This window comes from Scophthalmus maximus, chromosome 22 (assembly GCF_022379125.1).
Source record: "Scophthalmus maximus strain ysfricsl-2021 chromosome 22, ASM2237912v1, whole genome shotgun sequence".
In the NCBI taxonomy this organism is placed as follows: domain Eukaryota; kingdom Metazoa; phylum Chordata; class Actinopteri; order Pleuronectiformes; family Scophthalmidae; genus Scophthalmus; species Scophthalmus maximus.
Genome location: NC_061536.1, coordinates 11,833,927 through 11,845,863, shown reverse-complemented (window position 1 = coordinate 11,845,863; position 11,937 = coordinate 11,833,927). Strand labels below are relative to the sequence as shown.

Genomic DNA, 11,937 nt, shown 5'->3' with positions numbered 1-11,937 from the left:
TTGTCTCCGCACCTCGTTTTCAGCTTGCCTCGTAATTAGAGAACGGACGGATAATGTACCATTTAAAAAGCCATTTTGTTTTCCCACTGTTACGTTTTTTTTGTCAGTCGTTGCCACACAGTCAAAGAGCTGTCGCACCGCACTAACTTTAAATCAAGTGATGTCTGAACATTTGAGCAATAAGCGAAAAGGAATACGAGCCAAAAATCAACCGTGAATTATTCCGCGTACGCGATATTCTATCCATTATTACGTGTTTAAACCATCAGCACCAGCACCTTCCTCCCGCTCGTGCACCTGACCTTTCAGGCTCACACTTTAGGATCCCCTGTGCAAAATCCCAGGCATAGTAAAATAACCCTTTAATCTACCACAAGCCGACCGTCCTCCAGTCCCCCGGGCGGATTTGTTCCGGTCGTCTCCAGCCTTCCTGCCACGGCGGCGGCTGGTGCTTAGTGCCAGAATTTAGTCTGCCGATTGTCAGTGACGCTTCGGCGAGTCAATTCCTCGGGGGCGGGGGCCAAAAGTGACATTCCAGACCCCAGTGCGGCTACTTTGCATGTGAAAGAAGCTGAATATACAGAGAGGAGAAAAAAAAAATAATGATGCGTCTTCTCTCCTGTGCATATATTGCTACACCTATCTGCGTTTGTGTGAATTTCATGTTTTTTCCCCCCTTAGCGTCGGGTACATTCACACCTCAGCGGCTGTGTGTCGGTGCCGGTTTGCTCTAGTTCATCTGTTTGTCTCTGTTCTGTTTGCGCACGTTAATCTACCGGCGTGTGTACTTTCCCCGTGTCCGCATCGCATTGTGAAAGGCGAACGCACACGCAACTGAATTTCTCCATCCGAATAGAAAAACATTAATATATACGGCACGTTCCACGCAACGAGGTGCAGGATGACGGCGATAACGCATAAAGAGCGTGGAAATGAAAAAAAAAAAGCTCGATGCACACCTATACGAGGCGCGGAAATTAATTCGCGCGGAGGAAGGGAATTGAATTGCCACATGGCAGCAGTGGCTTTGTCAGAGCTATGTTTCATAGACTTACTTTAAAGCCACAGGCGGCGCCAACCATGTGAAGAGCCACATCTCAATAACAACACATTGTACAGAAAACGAATAAATGTAGGACAAAAAACAACAACAAACGAACGTGGAAGTTAGTAGATTTAAAGGGAAATGCTTGGATAAGATACCGTTGGTTACTGTCTGTTCTTCTTCCCGTCTGCCCCGGTTGAACTCCGCACGTCGCGGCTGCAAAGATGCCGTCGCCGCCGTGTTCTGAGCTTGAGGCCGGACAAAGGTGGACGATAAAAAAAACACTGCGTCACCGGCAAACTCCGACAAATTTAACCTTTTTCCTTTGGACGCGCAAAGTAGAACGTCTCCTTTACGCCTGCTCTAGGTGCTCGGTGGAGAAATGGTGTGTTTAGCGTGTGTGTGTGTGAACCCTCTGTTTGTATAAGCAATGTTCCCGCTGCTCAGTTGTCCTGACATTATGTAGTTCCTTTAACGTACGGCTGTGGGCACACAGTCCAACACGCACACTGAGGTCGGTGTCGGGCGGTAACTCACGCGGCCGAGGCCGCCTCGGACCTCCGGGCCCGCTCGCCGCTTCCGCACCAATTACGGCCTTATTTATGAGTTTGAGCACAGCTGACCTTCTTCGAGGAGGAGACATAAATTTGTTTTTGTCCGGGGGGAAACGGCGTAACGGATGGCATCCCGGCGCGGCGCGAGCTTCCTCTCTATCAATCTGTCCCCGGTGTGTCTCTCCCCCTCCGGCGCTCTCCGCACTCCGCCGATAACTCCCGTCGACTGGCCAGACGGTCGGCCATCTAGTCAGCCGTTTAAAAAAAAAAAAAAAGGCAGTTAGTGAAACAAGTTTGTGTTCGTCTGCCCAACAAAGGCCGGCGGGGCTCGGAGCTGCTGCTGCTGCTGCTGCTGCTGCTGCTGCTGCACAGGACGTGGTTTGTCAAAGAGCGGCCTCCTCAGAGTGGAAAAGGGGAGAGAGACTCACAGGCGTGCTCCGCCTCATGCCGTCTCTCCTGCTCCATCCGTCATGTAGCCCGTGAGAACATCCCAGGGCAGGATGCCAGGCCCGGCCCCGTGTGCGTGACTGCCTCGGCAGACGTTTGTCTCAGTGACAGACAGGTGTCGCTCAGCCGCTTCACCCTCCTTCCCTTTCCTACGTCTTTTCACAGTGCCCGTGTTTGTGCGCGCGCTTCCGGTGAAAGAACATGACTGACTCCTGAAGAATGTGCCCAATTAAGGGACGGAGAGCGAGAGAGCTGCGACTCGCTTCTTATCATCCCGGTGTGGCCTGTTTTTTTCTTCCATTTTTCATCAGAATTGGAGCCCGACTGATTTATTAGTTGGTCAATAAAAGTCCGCCAACATCAGCCTTTCACTGATAAAATCGGTATCTGCGTTTGTTTACCGTCGTGCGCCGATATGAAAACACATCTATGTTAACATAACGTAAAAATCTTCTTTATTCAAGTTCTATATATTTGGTTGCATTTGTGTTCTCCTTTAATTTATACTCATTTTTGATCAAGCTTATGGTTAAACCGTAAAATATGAAGCCTCCATTACATTTTTTTTTGTCACAAGGGTTCCATAACGACGTCTTAGGAATCAGACAACACAATGGTATCAGATTTCTTTCTTTTTTTTAACCATAAATCCATCTTGGTCGGTCGGATCATCAACAAACTCAGAGAAATACCACATTTGTGCTGAAATGCTCAATTCAGTGATGGTTAGAAAAATATGAATTTGACAATTTTTTTTAAAAATCATTTCAAATTTACAGATGAAACCTTCTTGGATGTGAGGATTTGCTTCTTTTATTCTGTTGTATATAAAATTCCTCGAGTTCTTTTTTTTTTCTTCCATTTGTCGGACAAAGCACATGAACTTCTGCTCTGTGAAGTTTACGGTTCATTTCCATAACTTTTATTGGACAATCAGCTCAGAACTTTGTGCTAAACGTCTAGGAGCCAGCAGACACCAAAGTTAAAAACGTTCTCCTTCTCTCTTTTTCCACACTCCCGGTTGCTCCGTCTCTCCTCCTCCCTCCCTCCCTCCCTCGCTCCATCCATCCTGCCGTCTCTCCACTCCCACACTGGCGAGCTCACAAGCGGACCCAGCTGGCCATAATGATGACAAATCAGCCCAAATATTTATGTCCATCGAGGTTCACTCCGGCTCTGCCCACGGCCCCCGCTCCCTCTGCCCTTTCCTAACGGATCCCTCTGCGGCGGGCAGCCGCCGCCGCCGCCGCGGCGCTCGCTGCCAGAACCCGTTCGTAATCGCTTCTTCACAAACACACTTCAGCCGCGGCTGCGTCACCCAAACAGCGGCCGACTGTTAGTGTCCGCGGAGCATCGGGTTTACGCTCGTCCAGGGGACTGCGGTAAACACGCCAGCTCGCGGTGCGTTGACGTCGATTTTTTTCCCCAAGCGTGGGCGTTCGTGACCAACCTGTTTCGGTAACTGCGCTGTGCGTCGTATCTGTTCGGAGGAATCGTGTGTTTGTCCCAGGTCCCACTCACGCTGTCGGGAACTAAACAGGAATCGCCGGCGATGCGGGACCGCACCGGGAGAGTGAGTGGCTAAGAGCGACTTGCAGGAAATGGATTCTTAAGTTGTTTGAACGGAAGAGGCCGTTGTCAAATGTGCATGTCTTGACTGGGAGATTAAACAGATTAAAAGTGTAATGCACGATGTTAAATGATTTATCCCCAAAGAAAGAACCATTTAAGAATGTTTCAGATGAATCATTTCCATTTCTCTAATGCGTCATTGTCTATAATTGAGTCGGTACTGAGGGCAAACCATTAAATGCTAACATCGGCCTTCTCTGTTTCATGCCCTCACTTCAGGCATATTTTTCATACCGTGTACATATTTGTGTTCATTATTTTTAGTGAGGCTCAAAAGACGGATGCATTATCTAAAATCCAACCAATGGAAAGAGGAAAGTTATTAGAGGGAATAGGATATGATTATTATTTTTTATTAATTATTATATTAATGTAGGATAGGATATTAAAAGGTGTTTTCAAGTACAGTACAGTGAGACGACATGTCACAAATATAATAACCCATTAGGGAGCAAACGTTGACAACACTTTTAAGAAGTAGTTCAATAATCTCAACAATTTCAGAAAACTTTTTTGACTTCAGTTTTGAAGGGAAATTGATTGTGATGGGTCATAAATGGAAACACAGTCCCCAGTCCCACATCTTGAATGTTGGCACTCGAGCAGCATTTAAAGTCTTATCTGTTTGTCAATTTGGAACAGTATCATAGGGGCATTACGATATGATGCCTCCTCCTGATTCTCCCTCTCTCTGCTGATGAAAGCCTTAAGTTATTTTCTAGGTCACACACGTGCGTCGTTGTTCCTCGCACGCATTTATTTTTAGTCTTCTAAACGGCGGTGATTCGTGACTAATTTCTGATCCCACCGTGCCTCGCCGGAGGAGAATTAAATTGTCATGAAGAAGTGCAAATCAATGAAACGGCTAAAGAAAAGAGAAAAAAAAGTAGGGTTCATTTTAAAAAAAGCTCTGCGATTCCGACTCCATCCTTGTGCCGCCCTTTGTTTCCCAGATTTACACGAGCTGATGGCACAAAAACGATTTTCCAATAAGTTTGCCGGCAGCTTCCGCGTGGTAAAATGATGCGTTTCTAAGCCGAAACTTTATTTCCACATGATGTCATCCCCCCGCACGACTCTGTGTTTTAAACAGTGCTGCCGCACAAAGCATCTCCAGTTTACCTCCATGGCTCTCGTCCTCACTGTCCGATGACATATATGCATCCTATCTCCCGGCTTGGGAGAGATGTGGTCTGTATTTCATCTCCGGCTCCGGATCTCGCTCCTCTGCCCCCGAAAGAGAAGCCGGGCGGGAAGGAGAGGCCCCTGCAAGAGAGAGGGAGTGAAATGACCTGAAGAAAAGAAGAGGAGGAGGAGACGGCGGCGGCGAGAAAGGCGAGACGGAGAAAACAGCGGGAAGAGAGGAAGAGCTCCGTCTCCTGCTTCGACAGAAAACCGTAGATGGAACAGTCAGCGCATTTGAAATTAGCCCCCCCTGCGTCACCGTCCAGCGTCCCGGATCCCAGGGCTTTGTTGTGTTTTTGCAGCGGGCTGTTGGACGCCCAGAGAGAACTAGATAGTCAAAGTCATCTGTCTTCTTTCTCATTCGCCCTCTTTTTTTCCTGGTTCGGCCGCTCTCGCAGGCCTTGGCTGGCTCCAACGCCTTCATACCTGAGACCGCATCGCCTTCTTCCCTCCTGGCCTCTCGTCCTCCTTGCATACAGAGCGTCCTCAGTCCTTCCTTGTCGTGTTACCTTTGGCTGGACGGAATCAGCGGTGCTGCATTCTTTCCCCAGGTGAGCCGGGGGTTGATTTGCTATCCACTCCCGCGGCTGTATGGCTTTGCCTCGACGGACGCAGACAAAGAGCGAACGAGCGAGGCGTGGAAACAGCTCTCCCGTTGGTTCTGGCAGTTTTTCGGAAGAGAGACGCCTCCGGGACTGCGCTCGTCTTTAAGTGTCTTTGCAGAGACTTTGCCAGCGTGAATTAATGGAGGATAAACTGAGAGGCTTTGTTCTTCAATTTAAGGAGACGGCTTGCGTGTGTGTGTGTGTGTGTGTGTGTGTGTGTGCGTGCGTGGATTAGTTTTTCCCGTGTGAGACTCAAGTGACACGTGGAAAACAAACGCACAGAACAGAAAACACACACATCAACGTGCGCCCCCGCTCACTCACACCCTCCTGCATTGGTGACGGCTGATCCGGAGTGGTGGTGCTCTGGCCGTGGGGGCTGGGGGGTGGGGGGTGGTGTTTTTGGGGCTGGGGTTGGGTTGGTTTACTGGTATTGACAGCGTGGCCTCGCCTGGCCCCGTGCCAGCGTTGAGCCGGCTCCCGCTGGCCGCTCCGGCCTCCTATAAATCAGTGGCCAATTAGCACGCTGGTGCACGGCCGCCTGCCCTCCAGTCGCAGCCGCGCTCGGCAGAGAAGGCAGGGAAGCCGCAAAAACCCGCGCTTGCGTTCCAATTACGGCTTTAGCTCGTCCGCGTCTTGGCCAAGCGAGTTCACCCACATGGAATGCTTCCGCAATTGTTCCACAGGCAGGGAACCACTTTATCTGGCGGACGCGGTCGACTTGGAGAAAACAGGGGAACCCCAAGTTACCCGGTGCTATACCTGCACATACGCCACGTCGTTAAAGCTGGAAGTTGACTCCGTCACGTAATTGATTTTCCAGTCTTTTTCTATTTCATTGTTAATGGTCCTCGTTGGTGCAAACCACTTGTTTTTCCCCTTTAGATAAACTGGAGGGTTAAGTGTGGGGCAATCGTCGCATTTCTAAAGTCAAATAAACACATTTAAATCCCCTGAGATTATTCTCAGATTACATTGCAAGGTGCAGAGGCTGTACAACACCAACACCTTGTATAGGATGTGCAGCGCGGCGCCATAGTGGCCCTCAGCCGGTGTAACGCGCGCCAGATTTATCATCCTCACTAAATACACCCATAAACATCCTGCCGCCGCGTCACCGCTGCACGCCGGGCTCGGTACATTGGGCCCGTGTAAACCATCGCGCTCGTCCAAAACGCGGTGCGGCAAATTGAAATCCCCCCGGTGAAGCGTCTGTGGCAGCATGTGACACTGGTGTGGAGGAGGGAGGGGGAGAAAATGGGGGGGGGTTTTCATTTACCACCTGCAGAGAAGTGTCATAGCCAAGATGTTCTCCCGCACCCTCGTCCCTTTCTCCATTTAATCTCTTTTTCAAAAATCCCCCGTTAGTTTATCCCCCCCCCCCCCCCCCCATCTCCTCTTTTGGCGAGCTGCGCTTTGTCAAGTGCCGTGTTCGATCCCCATCACTCTGACACACGAGACCCCTATTTATTATATATTTGAGAAGCCGGATATTGCCGGCCCGACAGGCGGAGGGTAAACAGAGTCCGGGAAGATAAACATGATCAGTTGTTAACCTCCAGTCGGGGGCGACCGGAGGAAACCGAGAGAAAACATGATTTAAAACCATAAAAGGGGGGAAACATTTCTGTGGCACAGTGTGTGTGTATGTGATGGTAATTTCCCCTTTTTTTCAAGCTCAAGCATTTATATGCACATGAGCTGCTTTTAGCCCGGAGTTTGACGTCCATTCTTGACGAAGGCAGCAGGACATTGTCCGAGTCAGACGCGTTCGCTGCAGCGGGAAAATGTCCGGAGCATTCGGTGGCAGCTCCGATAACTCCGCCGGAGAGATCAGCGTTTTTTCCGTTCACAGTCATCTCTGGCTCACGGTGAATCCTCCGGAGGTTCTCCTGCTGTATTCTCACTCGGACAGATTCGGGAAATTGCAGGAAAAGTTCCGCAAAATTGCCCGGGGGCGACATTTGCCTTCTCACGCACCAGCCAGTCCGGAAGATGCCTGGAAAATGTCTGCACTTGAATGCGTGTCTGAAAGCAGCCGTAAGCACAACGCTGGACACAACCCGTTAAAATGACAATGTGACATTTATTTTTTAGGCCTGTTTTTATTGCAGTTAAACGACATATCTACACTTTGGCTCTCAACAGTTTCCCCTTTATTAATTTTGTCCAGAATAAAAATCAAAAGCCGCCATTAAATCCTCAAGTTCTCAGGAATGCGAGAAGAAGAAAAAAAGACACTCCACCCCATCCAACGGTCTCCGTTCCTCCGAGACCTTCGGCACCCATTCCATCATTCATCCCTGGGGGAGATGAGGGAGAAGGGGGGGGGGGGGGGGACTGTTGCAGTCTTTTTCCCTTTCCCCTTGGATAACCTCGCTCTCTGCCCTCTCGCCCAGCACTGTAAGTAATGAGCTGGTTCTGACCCTCCATGCCTCATTGTGTAAGATTTGAGCTCCTGACCTTAAAAAATGAAAGCAAATCGATTGGGCGGGACACGTGAATTCCAAAGCCCAGGATGCGAGCCAAGCCTGGAGCCGAGGGAGGAGGAGGAGGAGGGGGAGGAGGAGTGGGAGGAGGAGGAGGAGGAGGAGGAGGGGGAGGAGGAGTGGGAGGAGGAGGAGGAGGAGGAGGAGGAGGGGGAGGAGGAGTGGGAGGAGGAGGAGGAGGAGGAGGAGTGGGAGTGGGAGTGCTGTGAATATTACTGAAAAAAAAAGAAAAGAAAAAAGAAAGCTTGTGAAAGGCTTTCAATTAACCTTCAGCGCTGACGGTAACTGTGTAGCGTCTCCTGGTTGCACCGGTGATGTTGTATGTGAGAGGTACCGTGTGTATAATTTAAGACAAGTGGACTGGGGTAAAAAATAAAAAGGAGGAGGAGGAGGGGGGAAGGTGAGAGCCTCAAAGTCGACGCTCCAACTGCAGCTGTGCACGTTCCTGTGACTTTCAGTGGGAGTCAATAACTCCCGTGGAGAACTCCAGAGATTGAGATTTCCTCTCTTCTCCTGCCACGGCGTGGAGAAGAGAGACTGGCCTGTGGAACCGCGGCGACCAGAGCAGTGCGAGGCGCCTGCACGGGGAAGGAAGAAGGATATTGGAACCTTACTCACAGGAGATTTGGACAACTTGAGACCGTCCGGGCGTGTGTGTGGGAAATAAAAAGAAAAGAAAGGTGTTTCTGTGTTATCGTGTGGCATGTGTGTGTGTGCGTCCAGCGCAGCGAGCGGGCTGCCCATCAGTTCCACTTAGCACAGCGTGGTAATTAGCTGTCCATTGATGGACGTGGCTCCCTCGCCACGCTCCAGGGACCCCGGCTCTCTTTGTCTGAGGAGTGGAAGGCGACACGCTGGCACGGCGCACACGCGCTCAAAATAGCGCATCAAATCAGCCATGCTCCGGCAAACCGCTGCTAAGGCGCGGGGCGGATCGGGGGGTTCCAATGGTGTGTGTGTGTGTGTGTGTGTGTGTGTGTGTGTGTGTGTGTGTGTGTGTGTGTGTGTGTGTGTGTGTGTGTGTGTGTGTGTGTGTGTGTGTGTGTGTGTGTGTGTGTGTGTGTGTGTGTGTGTGTGTGTGTGTGTGTGTGTGTGTGTACGTACGTACGAGGTCTGGAGGTTTCTCTCCGGGGAGGATGAAGGGTTAACATAGTTAACTGAAGCTGGTGGTGGAATTTATTCATGTGCCCCTCTCCTCCTCACCCTGGCCATTTTTTTTTCCCTCTTCCTTTTCCGTTTCATCCATCACTCACTTACTTTATTGCAGTGTGCATCGTCTTTCTCTCCCTCTCCCTCTCTCGCCGCTCATGCCCACGGGGCCCTGGTTCTCTCTTTCTGTCACCGTGTGCAGTGTCCCTGCAATAGAGATATAACCTGGCTGTGAGCAGGGGCCCCTGACTCCTATACCATAAATCTACACTAACAGCACAACAGGCAGAGGAGGCAGGAAGAGAAACTCACACATCCAATGTATTTTTTAATATATTTACGATAGAGATTATACTTGGTGGGGGGGGGGGGTGAGAAAAAAACAACAACATTCATATTGAGATGTTTGTGAAATAGGCCGGAGAGGATTAGCGCATCAAAATGTCACACCCTCGGAGGTGTAAATTGTTTTTACAGGGGAAATATTAAAATTGGTTTTGAGGGTATGAACACTGAGCAGGAAGTGTTCATAAGCTGCTGGGCGTCTTATGAAGTCTAATTTCAGAGACTCTCTCCCTGGTGAAATGTTTGCTTAAGATAAAAAAATAAAAAATCTAGTGAAATCTTTACCTCCTCCCACGTTTAGTGAAACGATGAGCACACCGACAAAGAACCAGTTAGAAATTTATTGCATCACTGAATGACACAAAAATATAAGTGATTGTCATCGTGCAGAGTTTTATTAGTTTTTTTTCTTGAGACTGAGGTTTGATATTTACTCTCTCAGAATATTACTCATTAATATTTGCTGCTGGTTTTTTTCGCCCCTCATCTTGTCTCCTCTCTTCTTTTTTTTTTTTTCCAGCCGACCCCTTAAATTGTCTTCTCTCATAATTGCAAAAAAACATTGAACTGTTAATTGTGAAAATTAGATATTTCATATTTTCCAATTAGCGTTGTGATCCTCTCGACATCACCGACGGCGGAGAACGGGTGAATATTCGTAGGTTGTTATTGTAAACACAAATGATCCAGCGGCTTAACGCAAAATTCCCTTCGCCATAGGTGTGAATGCAGCAGTGGCGTCTACCATTTTCACGCCTTCACCACTGTGTTTTCTTTCGCTTACCTTGTCTTTAAAAATTCAAGCCACCTTTTTGGTCCTTTTTGTGGGTAAATCTTCTATTTTCCTTTCTCCTCCCACAGCAGTCCTATGCTCCACCCCCTCACCCGATGGCTCCTCCCAGCCCCAGCACCAACAGCTGCAGCCAGGGAGGGGCGGAGCAGCTGAGCAAGACCAACCTCTACATCCGAGGCCTGCCACCCGGGACCACCGACCAGGACCTCATCAAACTCTGCCAACCGTAAGTGCTGGGAACCATTAGAGTTAACTGCAGAGGCCCGCGCTTGTCACTCTTGTCAGTGCCACTTTGTAAATCCCGTCGTAAACATGGGATTTATTAGTTGTGTTCTTATGTGGTCTGCTCATATGCCGGGGTACAGTAAGCCCTCCCAGCTCATAAGTCACTGTAGCCTCCATAAAAGTCGTCCACACTGATTTATATTATGTGGAAACTTGAAGTTTCCATATTAATCTTAACATACATCCCACGTTATTAGGAACAAATGATCATTTGTCAGTGATCTCCCCCCCGTTAGAAAGTTGATACTCTCTGTAATTGTTGTGGGGGAAGAGTCAAATCCACTCTGTGTATATACAGCGGAGCTCTTAATTTCAGCTGCCATCTTTAAAAGCATTTCAATGGAGACAGTATTTCAAGTGGAATGAGATAAAGATGTTTTTGACGTAGAGGGAAAACTTCCCACAGTCGAAACAAGGCGAATGGGGAGATTCCCCCCCCCCGCCCCCCTGACAAGATCATATTTCAGTAACTCGCTGAATAAATAGCTGACAGCCCGGAGACACGAGAGACATTTTGTGCAGATGATGTTGTACTTAGACGAGACGGAAAAAACAATCTGCGTTCGGAAACAGAAGAAGATTTTTTACAGTAGCTGGAGCTCGTGGGCATCAAACCACGGAGCCAAGTTGAATGTCAATCAAGGTCGATCCACCTGGCGACCAGATGCAGTCAGCTCACCAGCCTACAACTTGTTTTATCAATTTGTGGTTGGGATAATAAGTCTCTTCCTGAGCTTTTTTGGACAAAAATATGATGAGGTACAAGTGCATAGTGTGCAAAGTGCAAACTACTTCAAGATACGTCTCCCAAAAATCTCCAACTAATTCAGAACACTGCAGCTCGGATACACAGAGAAAAATAGGAACACATTGCTCCTACACTTGCCAACTTACACTGGTTTCCTCTTAAATTCTGCTTTGATTTCAAAACACTACTCGTCACTTTTATGGCAATAAATGTTCCAGATCCAAACTACGTCACAAACCCTCACATCGATCTGCGGATGAAGCTCTGCTGGTTAGTCCTGGATCACAGCTGGCGACCAAGGAGGGTTATTTTATTACATAGTCGACATAGGTCTGACATGTATCGTGCTGTATTTTTGGGCATAACTTCATTTTATTGGCTCCCGATTCACGAACATTTCTCTTGTTTTGACTGCTGCTCTTTTAATTTCCCCTTTTTTTTTCCTTTGTGAAGAAAAGTGCTACATAAATAAAGTCAATTTTTATCATCGTTATTATGTATTTGTCATTGTGTTAGACAGGCGCCGCCGTACAGTATACAAGCAAATGACATATTAAAGCTCTTAAATGTCAAGCTGATCAAACTGAAAACGCTCGGCGCTCATAGGCATGAAAGAGGGCCCACGTACAATACCCTGCACACCCCATTAAACTGAGTGTA

At 48.5% G+C, this 11,937-nt stretch overlaps 1 protein-coding gene across 6 annotated transcripts in view; it reads left to right on the top strand.

Moving 5' to 3' along the window:
• rbms3 (RNA binding motif, single stranded interacting protein) overlaps nt 1-11,937 on the top strand; it is a 243,058-nt gene that overhangs the window by 96,819 nt on the left and 134,302 nt on the right. For all 6 annotated transcript variants that reach the window (XM_035620611.2, XM_035620605.2, XM_035620607.2 and 3 more), the window contains one exon: nt 10,313-10,470. In XM_035620611.2, coding sequence (XP_035476504.1) covers nt 10,313-10,470 — 158 coding nt within the window. The remainder of the gene's footprint in view (nt 1-10,312; nt 10,471-11,937) is intronic.